A 23318-nucleotide genomic window follows, 5' to 3' on the forward strand; every position below is an offset into this window, starting at 1 on the left:
AGACCGCCTCAACATCTACAAAGCAATAACAACACGATATCACAAAGGAATATTCAAAGCCAAAAAACATCACTTTTCCATGGTGATTAACAGCGCCATGAATCGCCCACGAGAACTCTTCAGGATGATCACCCAGACCATGAATCCGGGATGTCTTGAAGTCCCCACTTCAGACACCCAAGAGTTCTGTAATGAACTATCGGATTTCTTCATCAACAAAATTGAAAGAATTCGGGTAAGTATTCTGCAAAACAATACTCCGCTCAGCCCCCTCTTCAATCAACTACAAAACACCGACAGAAATCCTCTACAATCAACTAAGTTCATTCTGGAACCAATCTCCGTCAATACCACCAAAAATATCATTGGTGCGTTGCGGAACAGCACAGCACCCAATGACATCATTCCCACCAAGCTACTGAAGGAATGTGCCGACATCCTGGCGCCTCCAATCACACAGCTTATAAATCAGTCATTTAAGGAAGGCATAGTGCCTTCCCTGCTGAAAGAGGGCACAATCCTGCCCATCTTGAAAAAACCTAATTTGGATCCCATGGACCCAACTCACCGCCGTCCCATAACAGGTCTAAATGCTCTCTCCAAGATAATGGAGAAAGTGGTGGTACAACAGCTGCAACAGCATCTGGATACCCACAACCTACTTGATCCATTTCAATCCGGTTTCCGTCCCGGACACGGGACGGAAACGGCCTTACTGAAAATATGGGACGATGCGCTCGAGGCCGCAGACGAAGGAGAATCTTGTCTCCTGGTTCTGCTGGACCTAAGCGCAGCCTTCGACACAGTAGACCATAAATTGTTACCGAGACGACTAGCAGAAGTCGCCAGAGTCGCAGAAGATGCTTTACCATGGTTTTCCTCTTTTCTTGGAAACTGATCACAAACAGTGAAACTGGGTTCTTTCACGTCGGAAAAACGCACGGTGCCATGTGGGGTCCCCCAAGGATCCCCCCCATCACCGGTGCTGTTCAACATCTATCTTCGTCCTCTCTTTGATATTATCAGTAGCCAAGAACTACTCTATCACTCTTATGCAGACGACACGCAACTGTATTTTCGCATCTGCAACAAAAAGGATCATCATCTCAGATTAGAGAAATGTCTCTCTTCAATAGAAAACTGGATGACTAAGAGTTATCTTAAACTCAATAGCTCTAAAACAGAACTCTTTATGTTTCACGCCAGTCGGAAGAGTCAACTGCCAACAAACTGGACACCATCGCCCATTCTGGGACAAATCATCTCCCCTAGCTCCAAAGTCAAAAGTCTAGGAGTCACTTTTGACACCTTCATGACAATGGACGCACAAATAAGGTCAGTAGTCAGCGGATCGCACCATTTGATGCGCCTACTACGCAGACTTATTCCATTTATCCCCAAAGAAGACGTAGCAGTCGTGGTGGGAACAATTGTGAATTCCAGACTGGACTATGCAAATGCCCTTTACCTCGGGCTCCCTAAGTACCAAATCGCTCGTCTACAAGTCGTACAGAATACGGCCGCAAGACTTGTGACTGGGAAAAAATCATGGGAATCAATCTCACCTTCACTGAGATCCCTTCACTGGTTGCCAGTGAAAGACAGAATTGCATTCAAAGCACTCTGCCTGACACATAAGTGCATCCATGGGAAGGCTCCAAGATATCTATGCGACAAGATCAAACCTCACAATTCCAACCGCATTCTGCGATCCACCAACCAAAATCTGGTCAAGGTTCCAAAAAACAAATACAAGTCCAAAGGAGAAAGAAGGTTTGCTTTCCAAGGTCCCAGGCTATGGAATGCTTTACCAACCAGCATTCGGTTGGAGCAAAACCACCTGTCTTTCAGAAAGCAGATCAAAACCCTGCTCTTCTGATGGCATGAGACACTAACAACCTGCGCCCAGAAGCGATTCAGTTCGCATGTGCCGCGCTATATAAGTTTTTTCATTCATTCATTCAACCCTACCTTCTACAATACCCCAGTTTCGTCAGATTAGGCGACCTGGCAGAATATAACACGGAAGTGACGCTCTGTCGCCGCCATCTTTCTACACCCCGCATTTGTCCACAGTAAAGATACACTGAGATAAGGGGGCAAGCGGACATATTGTTACACCCACCAGACTTTTGCATTACACTAGTTTTTAACAGTAAACTGAGCATATAAAAAGGTGAAATACAGTATTTAGAAATCTGACGGACTGTTTAAAAGCAGCGGCAAACCTGCTGATCTCACAGGTTTGTGAATCTGACAGAACACTGCTGCTTTTATAAGTCAACATGTAAACATTGATGGATTTCTAAATCCTGTCTTTCACCATATATGCTTCGTTTACTGTTAAAAATAAGTGTGAAATGCAAAACTCCGGGGGGTGTAACAAGAGGTCCGCTTGCACTCTTCTCAGTGTAGGAGTGTGGGGTGTAGCAAGATGGCGGCGACAGAACCTCACTTCTGTTACAAATTCAGATGGGTCGCCAAATCTGATGAAACACCCAAAACAAAACAGTGTGCAGGGACCGCCCTGTCCTCTGCCGGCTCAGCGGGGATCAACAGAGCGATCCCGCTAAGCAAGCGGATGAGACATGTACGGATCCATACGTTTCATTTTGTACAACACATAGTACAGTTTATAATGTGTAAAGCCTTACACACTAGCATCTCCTCAAAAATCATTCAAAGCACCTACCGTATATAGCTCATTTACTGGCTGTATAAATGGCCACAAGGCTATAAAATGCATGGCTCTCAGAAGCCAGAACAAAAGATTAATTTAAAATTAATGAATATGTATAGTCAGAAAGCTTTATAAGAACTTCTCTGACAATGATAGACTCTAATGTTCCCATTCTAAATATAGCACCTAATTCTTCACATCTGTTCGCAGAATGTAGAAAGTGCAATTTAGATAAAGCCTAGAAGAAAACCAAGGGACTTATTAGAAGGGTACATCCTAATAATTAGGGAGGCGAGATTGAAAAAGGCGAAATGACATGCCAGAAATGATCTGGTTATATGTAGGACACCCAACATTAGAAGATATTTATTCTTACAAAGCAAATATGATTAGTCTTCCAGTGTTTCTCTTCTCCTTACTCGAATAACTTGACCCCAATACTGATGGTGAAGAGCGGGGAAGGGGAAAACAAGGAGCTACTTATCAACCGATGACATCATTGCTTGTTAGGACACCGATGGCTGGTTGTTGGAATGCTTCACAATAAAACCCTGAGGCTTTGGGCAGGCTTGATCCACTTTCAGGCTTGTGGACCATTTTTGGGCAATTTGCCAAGGTACCCTGCAAGATCCCAAAAGACACCCTGGGTGAAAAAGGCCGACATGGGACATGAATACATAAAAATAGCGCCTGCAAACCAATCTGAAACAGAAGCCGCCGAGGGCTTTCACACTGGATCGGTGCGCTAGCAGGACCGCTCCAAAAGTCCTGCTAGCCGCATCTTTGGAGCAGTGTGTTTACCGCTCCTCCATCTTTCCTGCCCATTGAAAGCAATGGGAAACTGCGGCTATACCTCCCACAATGCGCCTCTGCAGGAGGTGCGTTGTGGGCGGTATTAACCCTTTTTTGGCCACTAGAGGGGGATAAAAGAGCACCGCTAGTGGCCGAATACCGCTACAATTCCTACGGTATTAAAGCACCGCTAAAAAGGAGCGGCGCTTTACCGCCACCGCACCTCCCGCCCCAGTGTGAAAGGGGCCTAAAAGTGAGGGACAGATAAGAGGTCCTACAGGAATAGGTATCTCCTACCATTATCCTACCATATACTACTAGATATATGTTGTTGTTTTAGTTTCAACTATAGTTATATATGTTTAGTTACGAGATACACAGCGAGTTGTACGCTGTTATGCACATGGCTATGTGCACCAACTGGCCGGGGTATGCCCCAATGGCCCTGTTTTGTACTACCACAATTAAAACTTTTTTTTTTTTTATAATTTTTATTGAAGTGAGAGATATTGGGACTGGACCTGGGGAAGGATGTGTGGTAGGGATGGAAAAAACATACATCATAAGCTCATCCCATTCTACTGAATACAATTTGTGGATCTCTCTTTAATTAGTAGTTAGGGCCCTTTCACACGGGCGGACGAACGGACCGTTTATTACAAGTCCGTTTACGGACTTGTAATGTATTCCTATGGGATTGTGGACGTTAGCGGATGATGCATCCACTAACGTCCGTAACGATCCGCCTCCGCAAAGATCCGCTTTTTCAGACGGAAGAAAACCCTATTTTTCTTCCGTCTGGCGGAACGGATCGGATGAATACGGACACACGGTCTGTATTCATCCGATTCCCCATAGGGGAGAGCGGAGGAAAGACAGGGCGGTCTCTGCACAGTGTGCGGGGACCGCCCTGTCCGCCGACAGCTCAGCGGGGATTTACGGATGATCCCCGCTGAGCCGACGGACACACACGGGGCGGATCAATACGGATCCGCTCCGTGTGAAAGGGCCCTTATATGTGCTCATATCTTATATTTGTACAAGTGTCACAGATTTTAAAACCTGCAAAGCTATGAGCCTGAATGCAAATGTTTAAACACTGTTTCCAGAACAAAGCTCGCACACACACACCAATGTGATAATTTCAGATGATATCAGCTAATGTAGCACATGCAGCAGCTGTTGTCATGGCAACAAATGATGTCACTCTCCTTACATTAGCAGTAAGCACAGAAAAGTCATGCAAAGCAGACTGAAATATATGAATGCACTGTTTTTGTTTTCTGCATTTGCTTATCTAGCTAGGCTCTGCTCCAAAAGACAACAAACTGCACTTGCTAAACAGAAAGCCAAAAAAACAATTACATTTGAAGGGGTGCTAATAAGCGATACATAAATGAAGATTAAATATAATGTTTACTCCATAATGCTAACAAAATGTTCATTATATTCATATGAAAGTGTTTAGATTTGCATGATTACTGTATTATTTGGAAGTTGGCTGACAAAATGGGCAAGCAGCCTGCAAGCAACAATGACAGAAAACACAACGTAATGAAAGGCGTTTATTAAAAGGTTATTCTTTTTTTTATTAATTTTTTAAATATTGTTCTTTATACAAGTGAGCAAGTTTCAGAATCTTTGCAAGAACAGTTTCAACAGTAACCAATATGCATTTATTTAAAAAGGACCTTCAGCCTCAGCCCCCCTTTTTGTTTTTATAACACCCCTTCTTACTGGGAGGCGATGTCTGCACAGTTTGGATATTTACCCAGCCACCGGATCCAGCGCTGTCTTTTTGACATCATTCTGTCAACAGACACCACTCAGTGACATGCTGGCTCTTCTGGGTTTAGCCGGCAGGGGCTTGTGATGACACTTTCCTAGGCCCAACCCCCTACTACTTGCCTCCTGAAACATGCAACGTGCATATCCCTGGTGGCCAGGCAAGCACTATGCATGGAGGGGCCGGGTGGTGCGTTTTTTTATTTTTTATATTACAAAACACACACACACACACACACACACACACACACACTACCCTTTTGCTATAGAGGAGGGGAGGAGGGAAGTCAACACAGAGAGATCCACTTTAAAAAAGTATGGGTTTGGGGGTCCCCCCCCCATCATACTTACCTAGGTGGATGCAGAATTGGTCTGATTGTGCCAGGACTGATGCCAGTCTCAGCCTCTCAGCGAACCACTGAGACGGCCGCTCCATGCCCCTCCACAGCCCAGCGTTCCAATGAGCTTGGAGGAGCAGAGTGGAGAGCTGCTGATTTACAGTCACCAGCTCTCTGTTCGGGGAGCTGTGAGAACCGAGCCATCGACAATCGTCGATGGCTCGGTTCTCAGTTTAGAGGCGCCGGGGTACAGATGCAGCATCAGTCCAATGCTGTATCTGTCCCCCGGGGCCTCTACACCAAGAACCGAATGAACAATCACCGACTTATTGGAACACTGGGCTGGGAGGGCTGAAAACGGGTCACAGGAGTGCAAAACTAAATTACACTTTTGTGACCCATAGGAGAAGTCCAGCCAAACAAGCTCAGGCTGGACTTCGGAGATGGAAATCTGCAAGGCATACATGATGTTACAACCAAAAAAAAAAAAGGACTGGAATACATTTTATGGGCTGAAAAATGTTCATGAGAATAAAGCCAAGCTATGAACAAACAACATTGTGGTATCACGGAAAAAAAAGTGGCGTGACAAAGCATGCACTATATCAGTCTACATGCATTCGCAAACTCATCAATACTGTGTTCTGCAGAAAACAGAGCAGAGCTAGCTATACTGTCAATATAGTTTTTTTTACTGGAATTTCAAAAACTATAATGTCCTACAATGTTCTTTTATGCACGGACATATATTGATAATATTTTACTTAATCTCGCGTAGGATACAGCTTAGCTGGCAGACCCATGTGCATATCTTTGTTCAAAAATCAGTCAATGTACATTGAACGTGTAACATTATGCAATCCAATATCATTTGTGATATACATTTGTAAGTTTGATCGATAGAGTATTCGAGAATGCTAGAACTCATCTGGGAGGTAAACAAAAACCCTCCCCTTGCAGTGGGGTTTGCTCCCACCCTGCTAGGGTTAAATAATCCAGGGTACCAGAATAAAACACATTCTCCTAACTGATCCCCTGCTCCCACAGGCTCCGTGCGAGGCTAATGCCGCGTACACACGATCGGTTCGTCTGATGAAAACGGTCCGATGGATTGTTTTCATCGGACGAACCGATCGTATGTGGGCCCCATCGGTTACCCCCCCCCCAATCGGTGAAAAAACTTAGAACCGGTTTTAAAATTATCTGATGGTAAAAAAAAACGAAAGAAAAAAAACGATCGTCTGTGGGCAAGTCCATCGGTTAAAAATCTACGCATGCTCAGAATCAAGTCGATGCATGCTCGGAAGCATTGAACTTCATTTTTCTCAGCACGTCATAGTGTTTTACGTCACCGCGAACGGATTTTTAACTGATGGTGTGTAGGCAAGACTGATGAAAGTCAGCTTCATCGGATATCTGATGAAAAAATCAATCGGTCCGTTTTCATCGGATGAACCGATCGTGTGTACGTGGCATAAGACTTGTGCCCAAATCAAATTCTACATTCCAGTGGTCGCATTCACTCTGATGTTATCAAGTACATTGCAGGGCCCTTAACCATGCAGTGCACACGTTCGATGCATGGGTGCTCCAACTGTTGCAGAACTACAAGTAAACCACCTGGCCTTCAGGAGAAAGATCAAGACCCATCTCTTCTGAGGGCCCAGGGAATGGATACCAAGCGCCCTGAGGCGATTCAGTTCACATGTGTTGCGCTATATAAGTTTCTCACTCACAAGTCCCATGAGGCATTACAAGGCTGATGGCCACAAGCATGACTCCCAAAGGCCCAAATGACTCCCAAAGGCCCACAACAGCTGGAGGACCAAAAGGTTGAGCACCCATGAGTTAGAGAGTAGGGTAGAAGAGTGCCGACCACGGGAGGGGGGTGTAGCGTTGGCATCAGGTAGGTAAAACTGCTTTTTCTGGTACCCTAGACACAGACAAGAATCCAATTTAAACTTTGTGGTGGACTGGCAAGGGAGGACTTTTGTTTTCCACAGGGAAAGACTTTAAACATTCCTGACTGGAAGCTCAAAACATCCTTCACTGTACTTGTCACACATGTACACAAAATGTTAAAACCCCCATCTATTGTTTGCGGTGTGTGCCTTTAGGAAAGTTTTCCTTCACTTAAAAGGCCAAGTTCACCCCTTTTCAGAAAACAGTCTATGTCGTAGCTGTAGAACATTTTGACCCTCCCCTGAAACCTTACTGAAGGCTTCCAGTTAGCAATCCCTATGCCCTGCATTTTTGCTAGAATGTGAAATTGAATGTTGGGAGTGAGCATTCAACAAAGGTAATAGGATATGGCCTACAGGTACAACATTAAGATTAAGGAACATTTTCCAAAGCTGCACAGTTGTTTAATATCTACGCAGGCCATTTTCGAAAAAATGTGAGCCTTTAGTGTCCTGGATACCAAACAGGAAGTAGGAGGAAACCGCTGAAAAATGGTGGTCACTGAAATAGGGTGTCCCCACGGTAAGATCTTACTCTGGTGTCAAATACTTTGTGTTCGCCAACCCTTTGCGTCTCAGTAACAACAGTCACCAGCTCAAATACAGATGGTAATATTACCTAGCTGGGACATAGACAGCAACAACAACTTTACAAAGGATTTATTCCTTATCTACACTATCCCAACAAAAAAACTAAAACTAAAAGAAAAAAGAAAACAAACAAATGAGTAAAGCAAATAGTTAAAGTGTCTGTCAACACAAGGTCAAAAAAGGTACACAATAAAAACCCAGAAGAGGTAAAACACTTACTTACCTTTCTAGCAGCCCACATGCATTGCAACACCATTGTTTTGTTCCTAGACCAGCCACTGCAGACATATAAAGCCGTTATAAACCCTTACATAGACCTATTGAAGGGACAAGCCTCAGGCAATACAAAGACGAACCAACTGCTCCTACATAGGTTGTGCCCATTTACCTGCAGTCCTCTCCTTTCTACAGCATTCTAAAAAACACAGATAAAATGCCTACTCAGCTCCAGTGACCAGGGATCAGACACAACACACTGCACATCATAGAACAGGGAGCCAAGTGTAATCTGAAACCTAAGTGGAGGGCATGGACTCACCCCCGCTACACAATTTCACAGGGAAACCTGCACAGCTGAGGATGTCCATCACCTGCTTTTGTTGTGGGGTGTATTTGGGCCATCTCCTGATATGGTTTAGTGATTGTAAATTCAGAAGTTTACAACCCCTTTAACCACTTAAGCCCCGGACCTTTAGGCAGCTAAATGTCCAGGCCAGGTTTTGCGATTCGGCACTGCGTCGCTTTTTACAGACAATTGCGCGATCGTGCGATGTGGCTCCCAAACAAAATTGGCGTCCTTTTTTCCCCACAAATAGAGCTTTCTTTTGGTGGTATTTGATCACCTCTGCGGTTTTTATTTTTTGCGCTATAAACAAAAATAGAGCGACAATTTTGAAAAAAATGCAATATTTTTTACTTTTTGCTATAATAAATATCCCTCAAAAACATATATAAAAAATGTTTTTTTCCTCAGTTTAGGCCGATACGTATTCTTCTACCTATTTTTGGTAAAAAAAAAAAAAATCGCAATAAGCGTTTATCGATTGGTTTGCGCAAAATTTATAGCGTTTACAAAATAGGGGATAGTTTTATTGCATTATTATTAATTTTTTTTTTTACTACTATTGGCGGTGATCAGCGATTTTTTTTCGTGACTGCGACATTATGGCGGACACTTCGGACAATTTTGACACATTTTTGGGACCATGGTCATTTTCACAGCAAAAAATGCATTTAAATTGCATTGTTTATTGTGAAAATGACAGTTGCAGTTTGGGAGTTAACCACAGGGGGCGCTGTAGGAGTTAGGGTTCACCTAGTGTGTGTTTACAACTGTAGGGGGGTGTGGCTGTAGGACTGACGTCATCGATCGAGTCTCCCTTATAAAAAGGATCACTCGATCGATACGCCGCCACAGTGAAGCACGGGGAAGCCGTGTTTACATACGGCTCTCCCCGTTCTTCAGCTCCGGGGAGCGATCGCGACGGAGCGGCTATAAACGAATAGCCGCGCCGTCGTCCCGGATCGCTCCCCGAGGGAATCCGCACGCAGCGGAGGGGGTCCCGATCGGACCCCCCACCCGCTAGAAGGCAAGGACGTATATATACACATCCTTCTGCCTGTACGTGCCATTCTGTGGACGTAAATAGTCGTGTGGCGGGCGTTAAGGGGTTAATATCAATGCAGGTCGCTTTATTTCCTGCCCTCCCCGCCACACACTACAGCTTTTCCTGTTAGCATGTACTTTGTGTACTGAAGTACGAGCCAGAAGGAGGAACCAAAATGTGTGGCTGGGGAGTAAAATGTTACACACCTGCAATTTTGAGCATCTGCAGTATCTGGGGAGAAACAGAGCAGTGGTGTTTCAACACACAGGCCACAGCAAAGGTATATTGCGTTTTTGGACAGGGAGCCAACGTTTTTGGAGGGCATTTTCTCAGATAGGAGAGCGAGAGGTTACATGCAATTACCATAATACATTTACCTCCTTTCCAAAAAAAAAAAACTGCCGTTCTCCGTTAAAAAAAGAAAGATCAGAAACTGGCCTTTCAATTTGGAGCAAGGCAGCAAAGATTAGAATGTTGCTTCGGAAAGTTTTAAAATGAAAAATTCCTCTTTTATTAAAAAGAAAAAAACAACAATTGCTGTGTGCATTATTTTGTAATTTAATGTTATTAAAAAAAAGAAATTTCTTTGGACATTTAAAACTTTACCATAATCCATTTTTAAGATAAAATTGAAAATGGGATGTTTTGAAAAATAATCCACCATCATTCCAAGAAAGTTTTTTTTTTTTTTTTAATATTAACATGTCAGCATACAACATATATTACCGATAAATACGTTATGTAATAGAGGATGTTTACAAATGTCCTACGCATTGCAGTCTGCAACCAGCTAGGGTTTGCTTACAGCATGTTCATAGAAACGTCATTTCCTGCTCACATTTTCCATGTTTGTTTTTTCCCCATTGCAACAATGGGATTGGTCATGTGATTTTAGTAGGTACCTCCCAGGTAGGACTCCAGCAACAATTGGAAGCGATTACAATGCATTTGTCAGTATCTACCGGGAAAGGATCTGGTAAGAGCCTGCAATGAATTACGCAAAAAAGTCTTGCAATGTTGCATCAAACCTGACCAGAAGCACTGTTCTGTAAACTAGTGGCAGCCATTGCTCCTGCCTGCCACTAGTTTACAGATGAGAAATTTAGAGATCTGTCGACACCCAAACACAGAGCCTATTTGCCAAGAGTAGAGATGAGTAGGAGTGATTGTGACAGGAGCACTCATGGTAAACAAAACACTATGACGGTTTGAACCATGCGGTCCAAAGACCATGGTGGTCTTTACAAAAAAAAAAAAAAGGTACAGCATACCATTTACCGATATACAGATGAAACCGGTACATAGCTAGGGAAGTGCAGAAAGGTATACATTAAATGGGAGAAGGGGGGGGGGGGAGTCTACATAGAGGCCTGTAAAGCAGAACTTTAGGTAGTAATCAGTAATACATCATGAAATCTATTGTTTAAATTCAAGCAGTGTACATACCATATATACTCGAGTATAAGCCGACCCGAATACAAGCCAAGGCCCCTAATTTTACCACAAAAAAAAAAAAAAAATGGGAAAACTTATTGATTGAGTATAAGCCTAGGGTGAGAAATGCAGCAGCTAAGTGGAAAAGAGAATCAACAGTGCCCATCTGCAGCCTCACTGTACCCATTTGCAGCCTCACTGTGCCCATCTGCAGCCTCACGTACCTGATCTTGAGCTGTAACATGTAGTCTTAACTGCAGTCAGCAGCCGTCCATTGCAACAAAGCCCCGCCTCCTCCTCATCCATGATGGAACACTGATTCAGTATCTCAGCAGTGAGTCAGTGTTCCGTCTATCACGGACGAGGACGAGGTGGGGCTTTGTTACACTGCACGGCCACTGACTGCAGTTAAGACTGCATGTGACAGCTCGAGATCAGGTACATGAGGCTGCAGATGGGCACAGTGAGGCAGGGAAACTCAAGTATAAGCCGAGGGGGGCTTTTTCAGCACAAAAAAAATGTGTTGGAAAACTCTGCTTATCCTCGAGTATATACGGTACATAGATTTGACCTGGTATCAGCCTCTTGCAGTCCCTGTATATCAGAGCTGGACTGGGAAAGGAAGTAGAAGTATAAGCCAACCAGTTTATGGACAGAAGCATGCTTATAGGAGGAGAAAGTGACATGGCCTTCTTTTCACTGTAGCGCAACACGCTGGGACAGGTCCAGGATGACCTAGGTTTAGAGGAATTGGGTTTCATGATGCTTGCCATCAGACTGAAAACATCTAGAATCAAAGAAAAAGTACCATGAGGAGAATCCCTGTACTAAAGCTAAATATTGGCGTAAAAACCTGGCTTTGGTTTTTATCTTTTATTGGGCTGCTTATTTTATCCAATTTTTTTTTTTTTAAAGGAATTCTGTTAAAAAAAAAGCAAAGAAAAAGGAAAACCATCATTACAATACAAGCATTAAGTAAACAAACTAAATTGTTTCTATACCAACCTACTGCAGGAGCATCATATTCATCCCCAAGAAGTATCTCCGGAGCAGAGTAAGCCAACGATCCGCAGCTTGTGGTCAGCTTTTTCCCAGGCTGAAACTTGTTGCTAAAGCCAAAATCGGTCAGTTTCACAAGGCCCTGTTTCTCAAAGAACACAACATTCTCTGGTTTGAGGTCCCTGTGCACCACATGTAACTTATGGCAGTATGATATCGCATGCACAATCTGAGCAAAGTATTTCTTGGCCAGATCCTCACTGAGGCCTTCCTCGTGCTTCATTATGTAATCATACATGTCGCCTCCATCGCCAAGTTCTAGAATGAGATACAATTTGGTTTGCGTGTCAATCACTTCATACAGACGAACTATGTTGGGGTGTTGCACCAGTTTCATGCATCGGACTTCTTGAAAAAGATGCCCAGTAGCTAAGGAGTCTAATTTGGTCTTGTCGATGACTTTCACAGCTACTTTTTCACCTGTAAAGACGTGACGAGCAAGCTTGACAACTGCAAAATGTCCTCGGCCCAAGGTCTTATCAAGATCATAAAGTCCAGCAATCTTCCCATCATATCCTCTCTTGAAACCAGCCATGCTGTTAAGGGCAGCTAGGTCCTCAGGTTGTAACCGTTAGATGACTTTCATAAAAGAATATCTGATGCCAACAAGGAATGCATTTTCATTGCCGCTAGTCGCATCTGAAAGAAAGAGAGAAAAAAAAAAAGAAGTTACAGCAAAACCAACACTAAATGCACCTTAAATCAGTAAAATTAGGAAGCCATGAAAGCCAGTATTGCAATGGAAGATCTATTTACAAGCCAATATTTGACACCCATTAAAAATACGTGCAACAATTATGCCACATGGCTATAGAAATACAACTCTCACTTTTTGGACCCTAGGGAGCACATACCATTTCATATCTTCTGTTTTAGTGTTAAACACCTCCCAACTTTAGGAGAAAAATATACCTATAAAAACACAAACTATATAGGCAAATGACATACCCCTGCTATGCTGCAGACAAGAGAAAAAAAAAGCCCAATTGAAGCTTCACCAGAAAGAACAGAGAAACATTTACCAATAAGCCAAAAGTTCAAATGGACAAGTCAAAAGATCAGCCACACACAGATTTCTCACAGAAAAATCAATCGATTCCTCTATTTTTTCTAAACAGCATAAATGGAAGAATCCCCTTCTGCTGACATGTATTAAAGCAGCCGCAAAAGCCGTGGCTGCCTGAATACCCAATCAGTAAGCATCTGATTGGATGCAGTCCCTGTTCTACCAATAATTTTCCATTCAGCTAAATCATGTATTGCTAGCTTTACGATTAATTGCTCCCTGTACATTAGTGTGAAAATTCCACACAATCAGCTGGTCCGCCACGCCATTCCTGCTTTGTCAGCACGACATCAGTGCAATCAGCAATGGCGCTTCTTCATTAATTAAAAGCCAGCAGCTACAGATACTGCAGCTGCTGGCTTTTAATAATGGGACACTTACCTGTCCAGGTATCCAGCGGTGTCGGGACCACAGCTGATGTTTCTATCAGTTGTCGGGTGCATGCCGCCATCATTGCGGGGTAAGGGAACCTTAGGGCTACACCTGACTTTTGGGTGGAACTCCGCTTTAATATCCGATCATTAGGGCTGGGATTTTTATAACTGAAGTCTGTAGACAGACCATCTTTGCCCCCACCCTCCATTTTACACAGGACTATTGTGGGTATTGTTATGCACTTGGTTTAGGACATGGTGACTGTGTGTAAATACATTTATGAGAGAACTATATATCTGCATACGATAGGAAAAAAAAACAAAAAAAAAACACCGAAGCCAAAAACTATAAGGCTTTCACACTGGGGCATTTTTCAGGCGCTTTAGCGTAAAAAAAAAAAGCACCTGTAAAGTGCCTGAAAGAAGCTGCATCTGCAATCCCAATGTGAAAGCCCGAGTGCTTTCACACTAAAGCACCTGAAAAAACACCCCAGTGTGAAAGGGGTCTTAGCGTTAAAAAAAGCTCCTGTAAAGCGCCTGAAAGAAGCCTCATCTGCAATCCCAATGTAAAAGCCCAAGCGCTTTCACACTGAGGCACTGCGCTGGCAGGGCATCAAAAAAAGTCCTGCAAGCAGCTTCTTGGCAGCGCTTTAGGAGCGTTGAATAAACCGCTCCTAAAGCCCCCTTCCCATTGAGGGAGCTTTTTTTAACGCCAAATGCCTGAAAAACGCCCCAGTGTGAAAGGGGGTCTAAAAATAAATTAAAATCTGTATTCTTTTCTTCTGTGGCCTATAGGAGCTGAGCTACTAGATAAATTCAGACCTTTTGACCATCTTGATCATCTCTTCGTTAAAAAATGAAATGCAACTGGAGGAGGATGTTCCACATTATCTACCAAATGGTGGCAGCATATTCAGCAGCAAGAGCAGCCGCAATACCACGGTCCCTCATCCCTGGGGCTTAGTCACCACTAAGATCTCTGCAAACATTGTGCCTTCACCTAATAACTATGGATATTTAAATTACACAATTATACCATGCAAATGCAACATTATTTTCTACTCATTTCACTTGGTAAATATAATCAACATCTGATTATTCATGTGATAAGAATATTAAATGAACAATTAAAGAATGGTGCGCTTATTCATTCAAAAAAATAAGATACGTGACATAACCACAATAATTGCACAAAGTCTCATAAATAAACAGATGGTCCTCTTGACGGACTGATAACTTGTTAAAAAGTATTCATAAAATGCTCACCCAAAAAAATATTCAGTGATATGCAACACCACCTCCACCACCAGGTGGAATGCCCACTCACCTTAAGGTACGACCCCACTGGGTTAATCTGTTAATTTTATTTATGGGACTTTGTGCAATTATTGTGTCACATATTTTAATTTAAATTGTTTTAATGTACGGTATGTTGGAATAAGCACACCATTCTTCAATTATTTAGTGTTAGTGCCGGTTCACACTACCACGACTTGGGATCTGACTTGTGTCACCCCAAGTTGCGCGACATGAGAAATTCAATTGAAGTGAATGAGAGCCGTTTTAAACGTGCACTACTGAAGTCGCTCCAACTTCAGAAAAGGTTCCTGTACTACTTCTAGGCAATTGTACCCATAGATTTCAATGGAAGTTGCCTCCAAAGTCGGATCACCGTCTTAACTAAAGCAACTTTACAGGAAAATAAAATAGTTTTCTCAGGCAAACCCCTCCCTCCCACAGAGCTGATTATTCTGTGATTGGCCACAGCCAAAGTCGCCTGTCCCGGAGCATGCTGGGACTGTGACGTCATAAGAGGCCTATATAAAATCGCTGCGCATCGCACACCCGGCATTACAGCGGGAGGGAGCGTCAAGTCAACATCGAAGAGGAGAAGAAGAGAAGAAGGCGACGCAGAAGACCGGGCCCCCGCTGGTGAAATAGCTGAAAGCAGACAGCGGTGGTGCCCAGCAAAAGAGAAAAAGAACCGGAGAGAGGGAGAAGAGAGCGAAGTCGTCAAAAGACCCCCCCCCCCCCCGAAGTCAAAAGAAGACCCCCGAAGTCAAAAGAAGACCCCCCAAAGTCAAAAGAAGACCCCCCAAAGTCAAAAGAAGACCACCCAAAGTCAAAAGAAGACCACCCAAAGTCAAAAGAAGGGAGAAGACCGGGCCACCGCTGGTAAAAGAGCTGAAACAAGACAGCGGTGGAGCCCGGCAGAAGACCCCGGAAGTCAGAAGAAGACACCCGAAGCTGCCTAATAAACTACTTGAAAAACCTGTGTAGTGTTTTTTTATTGACATTTTTCTTCCACCAGGTGAATGGGTAGGGGTAAGATGTACCCCATAATATATTCACATAGGGTGGGGTGCTAGGATCTGGAGGCCCCTTATTAAAGGGGGCTCCCAGATTCCGAAAAGCCCCTGCCCGCAGACTCCGACAACCAACAGTCAGGGTTGTCGGGAAGAGGCCCTTTTCCCCCCATCAACATGGGGACAAGGTGCTTTGGGGTGGGGGGGCACAGGGCGCCCCCCTGCCCCAAAGCACCCCCCCATGTTGAGGGGATGCCGCCTGGTACGGTTCAGAAGGGGGGGGTGCTCCCCGTCCCCACCCCCTTTCCTGACCGGCCTGCGTGCTGGGATAAGGGTCTGGTATGGAATTGGGGGGGACCCCACGCCGTTTTTTTCGGCGTAGGGGGTTCCCCTTAATATCCATACCAGACCCAAGGGCCTGGTATGCTCCTAGAGGGGGAATCCATGCCGGTTTTTTATTTAAAATTTGGCATCGAGTTCCCCCTCCTGGAGGCGAAGTCGTGTTGCAAGTCGCGTTGTGATTCATACTCAAGTCCTGTTCAAGTTGCCTCCCAAAGTTGTGCCGAAAGTCGTGTTGCCCCAGTGTGAACCCGCTCTTACCCATATCACTATAAGAATAAATTAGATACTTTTAATATGCTAAAAAAAGAAATCCTCTACCAACAAACATTAAGAAAAGTAATTTCTCAAAACCCAGGTTGGGGGGGACACCACAAATACAGTTTATACAAATATGTTTTTTTGATGGAGCTGGTCTCCTTATAAAAATATACCAGCCATGAAGACAAAGGGAGAGATTCTATTTTCATCAATGCCTGTCTGTTCTTCTATAATAAGCAGGTTTGGTCATTCAAGAGGAGCTCCCATTGTGCACGATGTCCCCATGTTCTAGTAATAAAGTAATTATTGTTATCAATGCAAGTATTCATGGATGTCTGTCGAGAAAAACACACACACACACACACACACACACACACACACACACACACACACACACACACACACACTACAGTTTTATTATTTAGGAGTACCTACACTATATTGCCACAGTGGAGGTCTGCCTGTGCTCATTTGACACAAATCAGGGTTGTCCTAAAATAGTTTTTTCTGGTTTCCTCATTCTTCCTAAATTGTCCTAACCTTAGAAAAAAAAGTCTAAAATGTTTGTAGGGTTAGTCTATTAGTTTTTTATAATTTTTTTAGGACCAAAATAAGTAATAAACACCATGAAAAAATAAAAAAATATATAAAAATCGATATACATTAGCTAAGGTTTCTAGTAGTGCCGCCGTTTTGCTTTTTTTTTTTTTCCACAGGCATGCTGCCAGTGAAGATCCCCCATGTTGGTATACAGGCCTAACGCTAATGAAGTTTCCCTATTGCTGGTGGTGTACTGACCTAACGCTAATTAATATTCCCTGTACTGGTTGTGCACAGGCCTAATGTTAATAAAGAACTCTCCACGCTGGCGCTAGCTGTGCACTGGGCCTGATGCAAATAAAGATCTTCCATGCTAATGGATCACAGTTGCTGTATTAGGATTCACATTACTTAGCCACAGGAAACGCAGGTTGAAACCTCAATACAAGAATGTTGTTTTTAGTTGCCCTTTATGCAATATTTCAACAAACTGCTGCAGATTTCCATAAAATCTGATCACTGAAAATTCAACGACTGTAATAATATTAATTAGAAAACATAAAAACCTGTATAAACAGTACAGACTTTCCATCTGAGCGATTCCATAATGGAGTGAACCTTTGGAACCATGTGGGCTAACATTTACTAGCTGCAGAACATGGAGAATGTTTGCAGACTGCTGACACATAAAAGGCAACTGACTTAAGAATTCATATCATCCTGTTTAACTGCTATTTTTACATTTGCTTCATTCTTCAAGAGTCACTATCTGTGCGAAGAGTGGGTGGGCATCAAACATTCAAAGGAAGTACTAATGTATATATTTAGTTGTTGTGATTTGCAAAATTATAAAAAATGTACTGCATTACATCAAAACCTATAAAAAAAAAAAAAACATCCGCACAAAAATTGAAACAAACAGCCACAACATTACATTATGCAATTCTAAAACATTTTATAAATACAGTTTAGTTTTAAACATCCATTCAGCCATTATTCCTATGAGAGAAAAATTATACACCAATTTATTCAGAATAAAAGTAGTATGAGATAAAAAAAAGAAAAAGAAAAAAAAAACTCCCCTGTATGGCTGTCCCATGGATCTGACGCTGCAGCTATCCCCCGCCAGCTCTACACTGATAACTAGGCAATTAAAGACCACGGACTGCTCAGTCGCCGGCTCTGTGCTCTGCCCCCCCAGTACTCAAGGCTGGGTTCACAACTATGCAAATTGGATGCGGGTTTCCCCATCGAATTTGCATAGCATGAGAATGTGACCGGCACACCATTGAGCCAGTTCACATATCTCCGGGGCGGCTGTGGAGTGCACTGCACAGACACACTATGCATCTTTGGTTCCGTCTCAGGGCCGAATTCTGGCAAAGATTCTGCCCTGAACCCAAGAATGGGGTCCTGTGCAATCCGTAGCCGGTTCCAGTGTAAACCAAACCTGAATGCTGAGCTGTGGAGGGGGCAGGAGCGGCTGGCTCAGGCTCTCAGAGGTGTGCTGAGTGGCTAAGCCAGCTGCTGGTCAGGCATCTGGGTGGATACTGACATTGTTGAGATTCCTGCAAAGCCTGGACTGGCTCTGACTTCAGCTGACAGCAGACTTTAGACAGCTGTCGGCAGAATTTGAGTCACAGGAGCTTTAGGCCATACATCTTCCTTAACGGAGGATTTAAGACTTCTTGAACATGTTTTTTCAAGTGAAAAAAAGTTGAGCGGAGATGAGAACTGAGCAATCAGTAGTTTTTGATTGCCCAGTTCTCCAGTGTAGAGCTGCATCAGATCGATGGTGCAGCCATATAGGGGAGTATGACTTTTTTAATCCCATACTTCTTTTAATCTTATGATTACATTTAGATCTAATAAATTGGTGTATAATTTTGCTCTCATAGGAATATTAGCTGAATGGATGATAAAAGTATACTTTGTGCAATATATTTTAGAATTGCATAAAATGTGAAAAAAAAAAAAAAAAAGGGGAGGAGTAAACCACCACTTCCCCATCCCATTTATCCATATCAAATAGCTTAAGTGAAGTAAAACATAATGATGATGTGCATAATGCAATAGTCAATATCAACCAATGCCATTAGAGAGAATCTTGGAGCAGCTGTGCATGGCAACTGATCAGCGTCTTTCATTTTCAAAGCTTCAAGTGGAACAAAACCCCTACAGCCAAGGAAGCTGCCATCTTAGCTTTGGTTTGATCTGCAGTTGCGATAGTGCCACATATGTGATCAATTATGACATCAGCTATTTGATGTCTTGACAGTTTGGTTGAGAGCACAAGCAACTGTTGTGACAGCTATTCACGGCATGCCTTTAACAGTATTGAAAAGCAGTTAAAATCAATTCCGAGTTCAGTTACGCTTTACCTAAACAAGCTGAATTAAGAGTTCGATTGATTACCATGAACAGCTAGTCGCCAACCTTTCGGATCTCATTGACCAATAAACGCACAACTTTGATTTCTGCGGACCACCAACATGAATTGTAGATGCCACACACACACACACACACACACACACACACACACACACACACACACACACTGCTCCGGCTCTGCCTTACGCACACATGCGAAAAAACTAGCAAGTGTATGTGTTTATTTTTCCATCCAACCTTTTCAAATGCTATAGATGGCAAAAAACAGACAACTCTATTGTACTACAGCTAGGGATCGACCGATTATCGGTGCAGTCGATATTCACTTTTTTTGAAGCATCGGTAACAAACTCACTGATGGTCCCCATATTGCTTCAAGGGGTTGTACCGGCAGCTGCAGGCATCCCCCCGGTACCATTCTTTAGAGCGGACAGTCAGCTTTCCTGTATTAACAATAAATGCGGCTCAGTAGCTGCTCGGCTTATATTACAAGTAGTGGAAGGGGGATGTCGTCCTGTCCCCTCCCCTCTCTGTCCGGTCTCTATTGTCCCACCAAGAGGCCTGAGCGACCAGCTGGCCGAAAACCCAAATAAAGCCACATTGGCTTGTTCCGGTCTCAGGTCTAGTAACTCAGAAAGAAATGTCATGACATCACTTCCGGATTACCGGCACCCCAAAGGCACCAGTTTTAAAAATAGAAAGTATTCCAAAAAATGCAGATCTTGACCCTTTGAATACTTTGAAGTGCAGAGGAGGGTTTTGGGCACTTAAAGACCCCAGGTCCCTCCATAAAGAATACCTGTCACCACCTATTAAGGTCACAAGGGACGTTTACATTCTGGGTAAAAATGCATAGAATATGGGATGCTAAACCCTATAGTAGAGGTAAAAGGATAAACGTATAATACGACAGGAACACGGCAGGTAGTTTGATGCTTTTCGTGAATTCACTCTTCAGGGGCAGGCACGTGGGGCAAATCCGCAATGATACGAGTAACTTAAAAGGGGTTGTAAAGGTAAAAAAAAAAAATTCCCTAAATAGCTTCCTTTACCTTAGTGCAGTCCTCCTTCACTTACCTCATCCTTCAATTTTTCTTTTATATTTTGTTATTTCTTCTGAGAAATCCTCACTTCCTATTCTGTCTGTAACTACACACAGTAATGCAAGGCTTTCTCCCTGGTGTGGAGAAAGCCTCTTGAGGGGGCGAGTAGGCAAGTCAGGACACTCTCTACTTTGCAGATAGAGAAAGGAGCTGTGTGTTAGTGTCCCGACACTCCTGCTCACCCCCTCAGGAGGCTTTCTCCACACCAGGGAGAAAGTGTCACATTACTGTGTGGAGTTACAGACAGAAGAACAGGAAGTGAGGATTTCTCAGAGGAAATAAGGACATTTAAAAGCAAAATTGAAGGATGAGGTAAGTGAAGGAGGACTGCACTAAGGTAAAGAAAGCTATTTAGGGATTTTTTTTTTTTTTTACCCTTACAACCCCTTTATCTTCCCACAAGCTGCCCATATGTTCATTTGTTCCAAGAACAAACATAGAATGGGCTGCCATCAGTCAGACATGGCCCAGAAGTTGATTGACAGCATGCCAGGGCAAATTCCAGAGGTCTTGAAAAAGAAGGGTCAACACTGCAAATATTGACTCTTTGCATAAACTAAATGTAGTGGTCAATAAAAGCCTTTGGCGCTTATGAAATGCCTAATTATATGTGCAATTCTACTTCAGTATACCATAGTAACATCTGACAAATTTATTTTCCGAAAAACGCTGAACCAGCTGACGTTGTGAACATTAAATATTTGTGTCATTCTCAAAACTTTTGGCCCCGGCTGTAGAACATTTGTGAGGTTCAGCAACCAAAAGGGAATAAATGCTAAATTATCTCATGTAGCATGTCAAGCTAAAAAAGAAAAAAAACAGGATATATTTTATCTATAATGCTTCAAGCTTTACATTTGGTCGTGTTTATATCGATCATCAGTTATTAACCCTGAATGTCACCAGGGCTCTGTGTAGATTTATGGGCTCTATGTAGACAACTCTTCTGCTTTGGAACAAAAAGTACATTGTGCACAAAAGCTGAGGTTTTGGGACGTACATTCACATCTTTTGTCTAGAAACCACAATAACATTCCTTCAAACACTCTTGTGTTTTTTCAGATGGGGTGGTGACAGCAGATGCCATTGCTGCAAAACAAATGGCCAACTGGCTGAGATAAACCAAACACGAGGACAGATAGTTGCACAAAAAAGTACTTTTTTTCACACACACAATACATATATTTTTGGTTTGTTTGTTTTGGTAATAAACCATACCACAAGAGATCTTGATATTATTGCAAATAAATTAAAAACTCAATTTGATTCCTTATTATGAGTCCGGTACAAACATTGGCACACAAACTGTCAGATGTTCTTTACTAGATTCACTTTTAACCCATACACGTCACATGTATGGCTACCTACATTTTGATAGTATATACCAGAATACATTAAAAAAACATATACAGTTGAGAGTAATGCAATTAACCACTTCAGCGCCGGAACATTTCGCTGGCCAAAGACCAGAGCATTTTTGTGCGACGTGGCTCCCAAAAAAAATTGACGTCCTTTTTTCCCCCCCACAAATAGAGCTTTCTTTTGGTGTTATTTGATCACCTCTGCGGTTTTTATTTTTTTGCGATATAAACAAAAAATAGAGCGACAATTTAAAAAAAAAAAAAAAAAAAAAGCTAGATTTTGTATTTTTTGCTATAATAAATATTCCCCAAAAATATATAAAAAAAAATATTTTTTTGCTCAGTTTAGGCCGATGCGTATTCTTCTACATATTTTTGGTGAAAAAAAAAAAAAAAACCGCAATAAGCGTTTATTGATTGGTTTGCGCAAAAGTTATAGAGTCTACAAAATAGAGGATAGTTTTATGTCATTTTTATTCTTTTTTTTTACTAGTTATGGCAGCGATTGGTGATTTTTATCGTGACTGCAACATTATGGCAAACACATTGGAGACTTTTGACACATTTTTGGGACCATTGTCATTTTTACAGCGATCACTGCTATAAATATGCACCGATTACTGTGAAAATTACACTGGCAGTGAAGGGGTTAACCACTAGGTGGCGGTAAATGGGTCAAGTGTGCCCTAGGGAGTGATTCTTACTGTTAGGGGGCGTGGCTACATGTGACACGTCATTGATCGCTGTTCCCAATCACAGGACAGTGACAGTGTCACTAGGCAGGACGGGGAGATGCACGTTTACACTTGCCTCCCCCCGTTCTGCAGCTCTGTGATCTGATCGCGGGACAACGGTGGACATCGAGTCCAGCGGGTCCCACGGGCACGGTCACACACGCGCCTGGCGGAAATTTCAAAGTGACGTAAATATACGTTACTTTGCTCAGCCACGCCATTCTGCCAACGTAAATCTACAGGAGCCAGTCGGGAACCGGTTAACGAGCGTTTCGCAATTATTTAAAAAAAAAAAGCTGACTCGGTTTGCGAGCGTTGTCTCGCAAAACAAGCAGGATTCAAGCCTCTGCGGTGTGCAGTAATGCATTTGTCCAGGGGCACCAGAGCCGATGGGAACGGTTTGTGAATACTTGCAAACACTCGGAAATACTCAGTTCCAGAGCGTTTCCAAGCCTTTCACCTATACCTGTATCAAGTGACTATTTATACATTACAGTAATGCCCGGTACACACAATCGGAATTTCCGATGGCATTTTTTGCCGGAATTCCGTTCAAGTCGTCTTTTATACACACTGTCAGACCAAATTCCGACTGT

The 23318-nt window shown here is 42.9% G+C and overlaps 1 protein-coding gene across 1 annotated transcript in view; it reads right to left on the reverse strand.

Moving 5' to 3' along the window:
- SNRK (SNF related kinase) overlaps positions 1 to 23318 on the reverse strand; it is a 110723-nt gene that overhangs the window by 40949 nt on the left and 46456 nt on the right. Inside the window, exon 2 of the mRNA XM_040353067.1 lies at positions 12194 to 12886. Coding sequence (XP_040209001.1) covers positions 12194 to 12782 — 589 coding nt within the window. The 5' untranslated portion in view covers positions 12783 to 12886. The remainder of the gene's footprint in view (positions 1 to 12193; positions 12887 to 23318) is intronic.

Source organism: Rana temporaria, chromosome 5, assembly GCF_905171775.1.
Source record: "Rana temporaria chromosome 5, aRanTem1.1, whole genome shotgun sequence".
NCBI classification, from domain to species: Eukaryota; Metazoa; Chordata; class Amphibia; order Anura; family Ranidae; genus Rana; species Rana temporaria.